Source organism: Anarrhichthys ocellatus, unplaced genomic scaffold (genome assembly GCF_004355925.1).
Source record: "Anarrhichthys ocellatus isolate YVR2014 unplaced genomic scaffold, GSC_Weel_1.0 scaffold47, whole genome shotgun sequence".
In the NCBI taxonomy this organism is placed as follows: domain Eukaryota; kingdom Metazoa; phylum Chordata; class Actinopteri; order Perciformes; family Anarhichadidae; genus Anarrhichthys; species Anarrhichthys ocellatus.
The window spans coordinates 2128066-2140692 of NW_022280077.1; the positions used below are offsets into that span (position 1 = coordinate 2128066).

General features: G+C 44.1%; 1 protein-coding gene across 2 annotated transcripts in view; it reads right to left on the reverse strand.

Moving 5' to 3' along the window:
• gsk3ba (glycogen synthase kinase 3 beta, genome duplicate a) overlaps window positions 1–12627 on the reverse strand; it is a 25435-nt gene that overhangs the window by 10642 nt on the left and 2166 nt on the right. For both annotated transcript variants that reach the window (XM_031869360.1, XM_031869359.1), the window contains exons 2-3: window positions 7235–7428; window positions 1272–1355 (exon numbers count right to left, since the gene is read on the reverse strand). In XM_031869360.1, the coding sequence (XP_031725220.1) occupies window positions 1272–1355; window positions 7235–7428 (278 nt within the window). The remainder of the gene's footprint in view (window positions 1–1271; window positions 1356–7234; window positions 7429–12627) is intronic.

The window sequence follows — 12627 nt, forward strand, 5'->3', positions numbered from 1 at the left end:
CACACACACACACACACACACACACACACACACACACACACACACACCTGACCACATCTCATCTCTGCCTCACCCTCTGCCAACATCTGTAACTCTCCATCCATCCGCTAAGCTCCCCTATCCAGGTGATTTACCTTTCGCCTACTTCTGCCCCCCCCCGCCTACCCTCTCTTTTCTAAGTCAAGGCTCTGGGTGGTAAATCCCCATACCAACAACACAGTGCCAGTCTCCAAAATTAGCCTGGAGTGATGTGGTGAGGGGGAACAGGAGGAGGGAGCAGAAATGGATACATGAAAGGAGGACACACGGGAGTGGGGGGGGATTTAAAAGGTGTAAAGGTGAAAGTAATAAAAGAGATGGATGATAGTTGTGGGTTATCAAAATAACAATTCCTGTGATTGCAAAAGTCATGATGGGAAAGCTGCAGGGTCAAGTCACAGCTGTCAGTATACCAAGAAATCAGCTGAGATTCCCAGAGGTCAGTGACAACATGGCATGAGGTGGGGCTAAAGAGCATGGATGGGAGGAGGGGGGGGGGGGATTCTATAATAAACCGACACCCTCTGGCAAATAGATGTTCCCTTACCATCACTCAGTCATCTCTCCTCCCACCCACCCACATCATTACCTCCCTTCTATAATCCCCCACAGCTTTCCTTGGCCTCGGTAGGTGTGCAACATGGAAGAATTCCTAACTGCAGAGTCATGGGTATAGTCCCAACAGCTCGTCTGCCAGGTTCGTGTCTATATTTGACACATGGACCTCTGCCTGTTTTTCAGCTGGTTGATATGACATAGCCCAGCCTTGTAGTCTCCAGGAGACCTCCAATGGCCGACAGAGAGAGGCAGACAGAGGGACTTCCCTATCGAGGCCAAGAGGACGACATAAAAGGGTGCAGCTGACAGGAAGAGAGTTCAAAAGCCAACACAGCAAAATTTTAAATAAATTTAAAAAAGTCTAAAAGAGGCAGAAAATTCCCAGAAAAAATAAAAAAGACTGTCTGAACAGCTATGGCATAAACGCTAGCGTTATTTATTATTGGGATTATTAATCATGACACTAGGTCTTGAACATGGGAGAAAGCTGAATTATTTCATAACTCCGCTGAGTCATTAAAACACTCCAGGCAACCTTATGGTGCTATTGAAAATGAAAGAAATTTGTACTTAAATGAAATATTCTATTTATTGACGCTTACATTGCAGAGCAGTATTAAACATATAATCAATAATGCAGTCCAGAGACAAACAGACACACTCAGCCGACTGACCTTGTCTCCACTGGAGTAGAAGAAGTAGCGCAAGCGGACTATGTTGCAGTGGTCCAACTTCCTCATGATCTGCAGCTCACGGTTCTGCACAAAATAAAAACAGGAATGACACGTTACAGTTTTCATATTGCATGCAAGATTCAGGCTCATGGTTCAAGAAGAGAGTCTGCGGACCTTTAGGAGACCCTGAACACTTTCGAGTGGACCGACAGTCCAGTAGGAAGTTAGACATTACATGATAGTGACATGTTAGTTACATGTGGTACACATATACCACCAAGCATTTTTGAAACAGTCACCTCGTTGTCAGCCACATCACTGTCACAAGCTCAAGAAAATTGGATGTGGTAGCAGCAAAAGAAAGCTGATAAATGGAGAAAAGAAATTGACATTCATCCCTTCACGGTGGAATAAATCCCATGGGGCTGAAACGTGATGACACAATTATGTATTGTGTGGCATGTTTCCTGTTCTCATCAAAGGAAGCAACAATTAAAGAGAAGAAAAAAAGCCCCTCGAAAACAGGACACGTCTGAGGAAAAGATGTGAGAAATAAATACGTTAAAGTCACAGTTGCCTTGGGGGCCTGTAGTGTGACGACGAGTTACAGGCCCTCACGGGGCCACTGGAACAAGATGTAAGCACTGGACCCTGGTAGAGCGCTCCATCTGTAGTCATATACAGTGTGTCCATGCAGAACATGGTTGTGCATATGGACGTCAACATTATCAAGGGAGGGCAGGAACTCAAGCATTACATAAAGCTATAACGGCTTCATTATGGTTGAGATTTTGAGCGGCTTGAATAGTAGAATGGGGGGTTTTGTACTATAACTGCCCGAAGCCCCCACACTAACCGCAATGACTTGCATAGTAGTATTCTGAATGAGACTATTACAGCAAGGATGTCAGGATGTAGGATTTACATAAAATAAATCCTCGCTTGTCGCTCTTATTTGCATAAATGTTAAATCCGCATAATATGGAACTATAATTTCCAGGTTTTTCATATTTGGTATTTTGGATTAACCATTTCTGTAAACATCAAGGTGTGTACATGCCGAATACAAACAATGTATACAACCAAAAAGTAACCAGCATACAGCCGACATCAATCGAGAAGCTTCCGTTGTAGAATTAAACAGACAGAGTGACTGACCAGTAGTGGAGAAGGGTCAGCGGTGCTCTTACGGGATGAGCGATTAACTAGCTGAGCACAGAGCAGTGACCCGATACGCTGTTTGTGTAAACACAGGCTTCAGGTTTGGTGTAAACAAAAAATAAATAGCACACAGGTCGGACCTGTGCTGGGGAACAGGTGTAAAAGGAGAGCAGCTCATGAGCTGCCTTGACTGACTGAAAGCCCATCAACCTCTAAGCGTGAAATGTTAAAGTGCATTTGTTCAGATACTGGAGGACGTGGAAGTTTATTCAAAGTTAACTCGGATGTGTTCGCCCTTTAGAGCTGAAATGATTGTCTCTTTTGATAATCACGTCATTGTTCAGGCCTAGCTCCAGCCTCTAGTGAGGGATTATTTCTTCTGATTTGACAGTTAACTGTTGGGCTGTTCTGACATTTGAAGACGCCACCTTGGGCTTTAGTACATTTTGCACCACTATCTGGAATTTTGTAGATGGAACAATTAAAGATAATAAACTTGATCGATAGTTGGGACTTTAAAATAATGACAATACAAAGACGATGTCATCACGAGTTAAAAGGTGATGTCTTGAAATTGCTTTTTCTATCTTACAAACAAAGACAGTCATAACCAAAGAAAAGAAAACCAGCAAATATCCACATTTAAGAAGTACATTTTGCTTTAAAATGACATAATATCATAACTATAATCAATGAATTGGCTAAATGCTTCCGCTCTACAGCTTTGAGACATACAGCAGGTTGAGAGTTTGCCTGATGAGCCGGAACCGTCTGAATAAGGATGACAAAACATAGTGAAGAACTGTGCTAGCTGACTGACTGGGTGACTAATGAGATCCCCCGGTATGGTGATCAGGGACATGCTGACTGGTGCAGGGTGATAAGCTGCTGTCCTTCCACACTTTTATGCCACTTTATGAGGATTTAATCCCCTCTCATTCATTTTTTAACAGAGCAGAGTGAGTCGTCTGTCCACTAAAGCAAGACCTCACCATCTCAGCAGCAGCATCTTCCAGCTCAATGGCCTGGTATAGACAATCACCCCAGTCTAATTCACTTAGAGGCAGAAACAAATGGTTCCCACAGTCCCCTCTCTATGCTTTTTCACCCTTCACACAAATAGGATCCACCCACACACACACACACACACACACACACACGTCTTAAAGTGACATCATAGCGTGTGGGTCACGGACCAGCCATCGAAGGCAACGCCCTCGTCTTCTTGCAGTGGCTCAGTGGGAGTGTTTGACGCTGTGCCTGTGTTGTATGTGAGAAAGATGGTACCACATGGAGGAGGAGGAGCAGACAGGCTGATGAGCAGCCCTGCCCAGCTGCTCCACTTATACTGCAGTCATTCCTGCTGACCGGCCGGCAGCGCCAGCCAGCAGACAGAAAGAGAGAGAGAGAACACCTCAATTTCAGGTTGCTAGAGGTGCTACACCTTGGAGGTGCTGATGTTTACTGTCACACACACACACACACACACACACACACACACACACACACACACACACACACACACACACACACCCTTTGGTAACAGTTTATGGACTCTTTAATAAAGGGATTACAAATAACTTAACTTAGCCAAAGTTAATAAAAACAAATGTAAATTGTGCATTTATTGGGAAAAGCGGCAGATATATATACACATTTGTGTCTCCGGTGAGTAATCACAGTAGCAGGGTGGTGTATGTGCGATTGTGTCCATCTTCATTGTATTGAAACATGTCGCCCCGTGAAACAATGTGGCTCAATGATGGGTTTATGACGCGGAGGGATAAGCTACAGCAGGCTTCGACTGCCAAAACAATACTTGTATGTCACAAATACAATGAAAACACAGAGAATCACCAGATTCATCCTTTAACAATGTTGTGTACGTACCATTACCATACGTGTGTATGCGTGATCATCCATTTTCCAACAGAATGATATAGGATCCCTCTGATGGGAGTGGAGGACCTATCCCATAATGCACCAGGAGCATATTGTAAGCCCACCAAGGTTGCCTTACATATTCATCATCTCCATCCTAATACAGAGCCTATTCAAATGATTCCCCTGTTTGACTCGTGAAATGTATGTGTATGCGTGTGTGTATGTGTGTGTGAGAAGATAAAGCATTCATGTTGGACTGGTATGGTTCCGTTAACACAGGCTCACTTCTCAGATGAACACCACATCAAACAAAAAAAAAGCAGAAGTGTAGAGAGAAAACTTTTGAAGAGGAGAAGGAATAAGGAGAAAATAGAACGCAGGTGTTTGTATATGTGTGTGTCGGGGGGTTACACACACTTACTGGCGCGTGCTTGGCAGTCATGTGAGGAGTCTTAGCGCTCTTTTGCCTCATTTTTTTATAACAAGCTGTTCGCAGTGAAGGACCGGCCAGGCGAGTAGAAGCCACGAGACAGAAGAGAAGACAGACGGCTGACGTAGCGGCTCTGCTCTGAGGAGGAGATTTAACACTAAACGAAGAGAACAATGTGGGTGATCTTCAGCTGAGCATTGTGTCAAGAAGCCATCTGCTAGCGTGTCCTGCTAACCACAGGTTTACAGGAAAAGCAGGATAGGACTTTATCGTGGCCAGCATGCAGAGTCACAAATAGTTTGTGTCCCGGACAAATGTGGATTTTGTGATAGATGGTGGACACCACTAAAAAAAAAAAAAAAAAGGGGACATCATGCACCTTGTCTGGTTTTGGATAGTGAAGAACTGTGCTGATCCTCCAAAAAAGGTTAGACCTGAGGGCACTGAGCTGCTGAAGTATTCAGCTGAACTGGTTGCTGAAGGGCGAACACATCCTTGAGTGACTCTCACGGGAGCTGGAGGTACAGGGACACCTAAGCTCGTCCTGCCTTCACTGTCCTTGTCCTCTCACGTAACGCACCCTGAGATACACAATAGATAGAAAATAATGAGCACTACCCTCATAGCGGAGGGATGGTGAATCAATAGACTAGCTCCGTCTTACCCATTAAAAATCAAATAATCCATTGATAAACTTTTTATTCAGTGAGTATCTCAATAGGGACAAATATACCACATATAACAGCATTCATAGCCTAAGCTAGTCTACTTCTTTCTGATAGTTGGGAGATTTATGGCACTCTCATGTCTGTGCAGTAAATATTAGCCGGCCCACCATTGGCCGGTTAGCTTAACTCAGCACAAACACGGGGAAATAGTAGTTGCTGGTAGGGGAATTCTGTTACGTATGGAGCGAGGTGGCTTTTCCCTCCGTTTACAGTCTTTGTGCTAAGCTGAGCTAGTGGCTGCAGCTTCATAAATACTGGACACACATGAGTGGTATCGATCCCCTCATCGAAGTCTCAGTGAAAAAGTGAGAAAGCCTTTTTCCCCAAACAATCAAACCACATCCTTTAAAAAAGGTGCCTCTTACCAAAGTCTTATCTCCTCTATTATAACTACAAGATGTGTAAATGACCCACAATCACAGAGTCACAGTGTGTAGGCTTTTTACCGCTCACATAATGGAAATCATTTTAGTCACACGTTGTATTGCGTCATCTTAACTGTGTACTTTGGCTTTATATGCTGTGCCTTGGTCTGTGAAAGCCAGGGAATGTGGGATATAGACACAACAAACTAAAATGTTGCGTGTATAGAAGGGATCAATGTGACCCAGGACGTAACATTCACAAACATCTTTGTCCTGGCTTTTTTCTTTTTTTCAAGGTTAGAGAGATATATAGATATATATATATATATATATATACACATATATATATATATACACACATATATATATATATACACACATATATATATATATACACATACACACATACATACATATACACATACACACACACACAGCTGGTATTTGGGGTGCCGATATATTATTGTGTAATATTGTGAGATGTGTTAATGTGTTAATGTGTAATTTGTCCACCCCATTTATATACATGATTGTTGGCCACTCTCATAATATAACCTTAATGAAGGTGGGATTCATTGCAGCGCTGATGTATTAGATCAGTTTAAGCTAGGTGCACCAAACAAATAGGTTCAAAACACATGATTTCAACACTGGTCCCAGTTTGATAACGTGCTGAGCATGTATGCAGTATTACACAGGAAAAAAAAAAAAGAATATGACCGATGCAGGCACTGTGCAGCCATTAACCTCAGCTCTGAACTTAATGAGAATCTTAACAGCTGTCCTGTAGGCTTGGCAGTCTCAGGTCTTTTATCTGCGAGCTGGAAGCAAGCAGCAAGGACACGGAGGCCCGCCCCGCCCCCCCCCCCCCCCACCGGCCAAGAGTAAAGGGAGCGCAGACGTTGTCGCCCCAGCAAAGGAACAACAAGCCATCCGTCAAATCTATTCAAAGCACAGGAAGGAATTCCTACAGAGCTCTGCGTGGACTTGACGAATGACATGATGAAAAAGATAAAAAATAAAATAAAAAAGAGACTCTCCCACCACTACCACACACACACACACACACACACACACAGACACTTCCTGCAAGAAAACACACGCGTTAAAGCAAGGATGTGCCAAATAGAGAAACGCTAAGAAGTTTCTCCTTTGTTTTCTCTTTGTTCGCGGCTTCGCTGATCTCACTGTTCTTGTGAAGGATCACTCCATTCATGTCTCTTTCACAGTTACTTAGTCGCAGTCATTACACGTTACGCTGTTAAAGGGGAAAAGGACGAGTACAAGTGCATGCTTATTTATCGATGCGGCTTTTATCCGTCCGGAAGCGTCTTGCTTTTTCGTTGACAAGTGAGAGAGTTGCGGAAGCCGAGAGATGCATTGCGTTTGTTTTACCTTAAACCTCTTGTCTTGCAGGACTTTCTTGATGGCCACCATCTCTCCGGAGTCGCAGAGTTTAGCCTGGTAGACGACGCCAAACGAGCCGTTGCCAATGACCTTAGTGTCCGTGTAGCTCACCTCCTGTGGCCGGTCGGGGCCTTGGCCTGGGGTGGCCACGACTGTCGTTACCTTGCTGCCATCTTTATCTCCTAAAGAGAGGGACAGAGAGATGAAATGCGGATGCTCACAATAGTGATATGCACAGATTCTGTTAAAGGGTATGGGAGAGAGAGCAAACTGAGATTAGAGACTGATAGCTTTGTGAATGTCAAACAAAAGTGAAAAATGGCCATTACAATTTCAAATGTGCCATTTTTTAATTGCTTGTAGTGTCCAACCAATAGTCCGAGCCCTGAAGAAATTAAACTTCATCATTTGCTCTCACAGGTTGAATTCCTGCGGAGAGATTTCTTGGCCGAGAGAAACAGCCTCCTTCTTCAGCCAGTCTCCCCCCCCATTTGTTCCAGCAGTACTTGCTTGTGGTCAACAGCTGTGCTTGCACTGATCGGCTCCCAGCTGACTGACTGAGCGTGAATCATTGCTGAGCTCCAACAGGGCGCCCAAGCTCAGAAGATTGTCTTTTGAACGTGAGATTTGTTTGCAGTGTGTCGGAGTACTTTGAGGGGACTCAACCACGACCACGGTGTACAGACAGACCGAAGAGATTCCCAGGATAATTATCAGCGAAAAGTCAAAAGCTAACAAGAGCGTATGAGGCTAATGCACTATAGATTGGAATCGTGCTCCTCCTCCCCTTTATGCGTTCCTCTCTTGTCAGTCAGAACCAGCTCTGCTCCCCTGAGATCACGACGTGGAGGCTTTTTCCTGGTTAAGTGGTTCTCTCCCTCTGCCTCCCCCCCTTACCTTCCCCCACAGAAGTGTCAAGGAGCAAAATTCACATTAGCTGGCAGTTAAAAGGACGACCGGGCGTCGCGGGCCTGCTCCTCCATCTTACAAGCTCTCAAATTGACCACAAAACGCGACCAAAATCCCACCGCGACACCTGCTCCACCCTCTGTATTACTCGTCTCATTAGCATACTCCTCTTTCACACCAGCAGCAGCAGTGAAAGGTTGCGTTTGAGCCAAAACACCCACGCACCAAAAGTAATCATTTTGTGAATGAAATTGCAAAAAAAGCGTCTAAATTAAGATTTTTTTTTGAGTTGCCAAGACTGTCCTTTGTTAACAGCTCGCAGTGGGTACAAAGCCATGTTGCTGGGTGGATTAGTGCTGCTTAATAACCGTGACTGTTCCAGATCATGGTGTTATTTAATAGAAACGCTGTGCAGCGTGCTGTGGTAGCAAAGCAGCTCCACGTGGAGGACACGGGCAGGCCACAGCGCCCTGTCCATATGAGGAGGTAGTGACCATCCAATGCTGACTTCTGGTAACTTAAAGTTCTTAAATCAACAACACGATTGGCTTAATTAACCCTGCATGGCTTGAGTTGTTCTAACACCAGTGCAGAGGTGCACTGGTCCGTTTTGACACAAGTAGTGCCTGCATAGACACACACACACACACTCTCTCACACGAAAGAACTACACCCCCATGCTCCATTGTGTGACCAGGGAGTGGTCCAATTACTGAAGATGTGATTATGATCAAAGAATAGGAAAAGGAGTGGAGGGGGAAGAGAGGGCGAAAGGTCTGAGAAACCAACAGACCGTCACTCTCCAGGATCGAGGCTAGAAAGAGAAACTGAAGACGGATTCTGTAGCGACAGAAATAGAAAAGAGCGAGAGAGAGAGCGAGAGAGAGAGAGGAATATGACTCGGCCCACAGCAGGGCCATTTCTGTGACGCCTCTGCACTTCCTTAAACCGGGAGAAATGTCTGTGCACACTCACACACACACTGTGCTGACACACACACACACACACACACACACACACACACAAACAAGTAATGACGAAGCAATCAGATTGCCAGATTGCCATTGATTTTCTTGCATTTGCACGTCAGCGAATGGAAGCCTGTGTGAAGCACAAACTTTCACACACTAATCTGAGATAGCCTTACGCACTTAAAAACTGTCAATTTTCACACGGATTCCTCTCTATCTTATACAGGTAGAAAACAGTCACAATCAAATTTCAACCTAGAAGCACCTTCTCATTAAACTGAATTATGCCGAAACTAACCATCTGTAGCCTGAATTGTCAAAAAATACCAATTGGCCCCAAATAGAATGAAGCAAAGATGTAACTCACAGCCTCTATAGAGGAAAGCACAAACACCTTGCAACATGTGCTTGCAGCCTAATTACTTCGTCAATTAGTCTGCCACGAGAACATAATTAGCGTGACAAATCACAGTTCACGTTCATGTGCTGTATCACTCGGCTACAGAGTGACACAGGAGCCAGAGGCGTCAAACGCCAATTCAGGTCACCAGACTATAGCCCCGCCCACATGTGTACTCAATGGGGCCCGGGAAAAAAAACACCACCGTTGAGCCATTGCAGGACACGTGTGGGCCTGGGTATCATTTAAAGTTACTGGATGAATCTACAGACAGCCGAAAATGAAATTACCAAATCACTGTGTTTCAAGTACAAGTAAAGAAGACCAAACATTCACTGCCAACTTATCAACATGTATTGGTAGTCAAAAGTGGGTGTATTTTCCTGAAGCAAAATGCATTTGAGATAATACCGACTACAAATCTTTTCTACACGTGTGCAAACTTTTTCGGAGGTTTACCAGGCTGATGCACAGTCGCATGCTTTGCACATCATTTCACGAGCTCAACGTTTTATTGGGCCTTATTTGAGCCCATAAATCTTTTGCTCCTAGAAGTAGAAGACTTGCTGGTATGCATACAGTGTGCCCAACTCTCCAAGATATATGGCAAACAAGTATTACGTGGTGTTCAAAAAACTACCTTGAGATCGACACCCGTCTGATATGATAGGATCTCTTAAAACCATTTGCAGCAACTCAAAGTCAGATACTCTACAATCAGAACAAGGGAACACTTTATACAGAGGACCATTAATTGTAAAGGTGCATGTTTTTCCCTTTGGAGCTTATTACTAGGTGGGTAGCTCTTACACGAGCTACCCACTTTCCAGGTACTATACGGGGAATAATTTGCTTTGTTAATCTACGAGATACTATCAGCGGTAGCGGTAACATTATTCATACATTTATTACTACATGAGGGATAATTTTCACACCATTGATGTCGAATCACTCTGAATGCCACAGAATGTGCACCTGCCAAACTGTTGATGTGTACATTCCTCTGTGAAACGCATACAATCCTTTATACAGCATGTATTAACCGTTTGTGTGTCGCAGTTAAATGATATCACACATACCACACACACTGTGACTTCAAACACAGAGGCCGAGTACTATCAATCACTTCAAATGCACTTACTCAATCGGGTAAAGACCACGTTAGTGTGCTGAACACATTAAACGCTTTTAGGCTACAAAATGCACGGAATGTAACTTACTGGACTGCAAAGCGAAGGGACATTTTTTGAGGAATGTATCAAGTGATTTGCTAAATTCCTGGACAACAAAAAACGGAGGAGCAAAGGACCAGCAGTGTTAATGTGTGCAGGTACACACACACACTCATGCAAAGAGCAGAGTGTGCAAGGCTGATGAGATACTTCTCTACATTACTGGAACATCCAGTCGCAGGAATGTCATCGCTGACACGGCTAGACTTTTGGCTCAGCAAAAGATCAAGACATCGAGGTATCAGTGGGTTTTTTTTTTTTAACCAGACACCATGTGGGTGGAGAGATTTTGGATATCACAGTGGTGTGCAGCCTGCAGGGTCACGGCTGCCCAGCCCGGCCACCGCGCTGACTACACCCAACAGACCGCCCACAGATTGATCATCTCAGTGGTGTCTCCATCCATCAAAACTCCGCTGTATTCTTAAATCATGTGAGGGGGGTTTCTGCTGCTTCTCGTCTTGTCTGCTTTCCGTTTCAATTTGGAATCAAGGAGTATAATTGGTCCGTTTTGCTCCCATCGGCACTTGCAAAAACGAGAAAGAGGATACAGAGAGGAAAGGGGAGAAAATAGGGAACGAGGGAGAGTGGGAGAGAGCTGCAGCTTTGAAATGCTAAACAGGCCGCTCATTGTTCTTGGCCAGCTGCCTCACCCAAAAAACAAAACCAAAGAGAGCTTATGTGGGTGTGCAAACGGACAAATGTATATGTATGCGTGTGCATGTGTGTGTGTGTGTGTGTGCGTGTGTGTTCTTGTCTGTCTGCGTAGGAGGGGTAAGAGTGTTCTCTCCAGGATTATACACACTGACTACAGCTGCTTGAGATAATCACCAGTTATTCTCACACACACACACACACACACACACACACACACACACATACACACACAACTGGAGGTGATATGTCTCCCAATGGATGGTGGAGGTCAGGGTGGAAGACATGCTGGAAGAGAAAACAAGTCTAGGTAGATAATAACAAGGTGACGTGGCGTTATATCAATTTAGTCCAAAGTACAATCATGATACAGCTGAAATTGCAAATTGTGGTTTTCTGAATGACTAATCTGATTTTTTAAAGTCTATATAAGGTTTCTGCAGTCACTAGTTTGAAGTAAAACCATTATTGTTACAAAAGCAGCATATGATAATCTCTGGTAATGACGTAAGCTATATCGAAGGGGTTGCCTCACATAGTTCTACATTACAGATTTAGTTTGAAGCCAGCAAATACAATTGCTTTCCTCAAACCTGTGCCAGTCATAAGCACCGTTAATCCAATTCCTACCTTGATAACATGTTACTTAACCGCTTCACCGTGGACGTGTTAAGAGAACTGAATAACGTGATGCTGCCACGTTCAATCCAAAGACAGTTTCTCACCAGGGTGCTGTTGTTTGGGCTCGGAGTCTAGTTATCTTATTATTTCCAGTTAAAATACAGTTCGAGAGCTCATTGCTGCTTCGTGTATTGACCGATTGTCTCAGGGGACATCGATGCAATCAAATTCTTTCCTCTACGGGGCTGAACACCACCTGCTAGTAGAAATCAAATGATTAAACACAATTCATTGGGCGACTCCAGCTTCAGCCTTTAATGACTGATAATGATGTATCGGCTTAGCAGATGAGTCTCAAGGAGAAAATACTACATTTTAGCGGCTGAGAAAACCACAGCGAGACACCGGTGTAAAGCTCAAGTAACGTTAAGTCCACAAGGGCCGCCTTGCATTTCAGTAGCTTACATCTGAACAACAATTAGGACATTCGGCTGACTTATTGATTGGCCCAACACACCAGCGCTTCAACACCCGTATCTGGGGCAAAATATGTATTAAGATTTGGGATGGGTGTGCATCTTCCTGTGTGTGTGT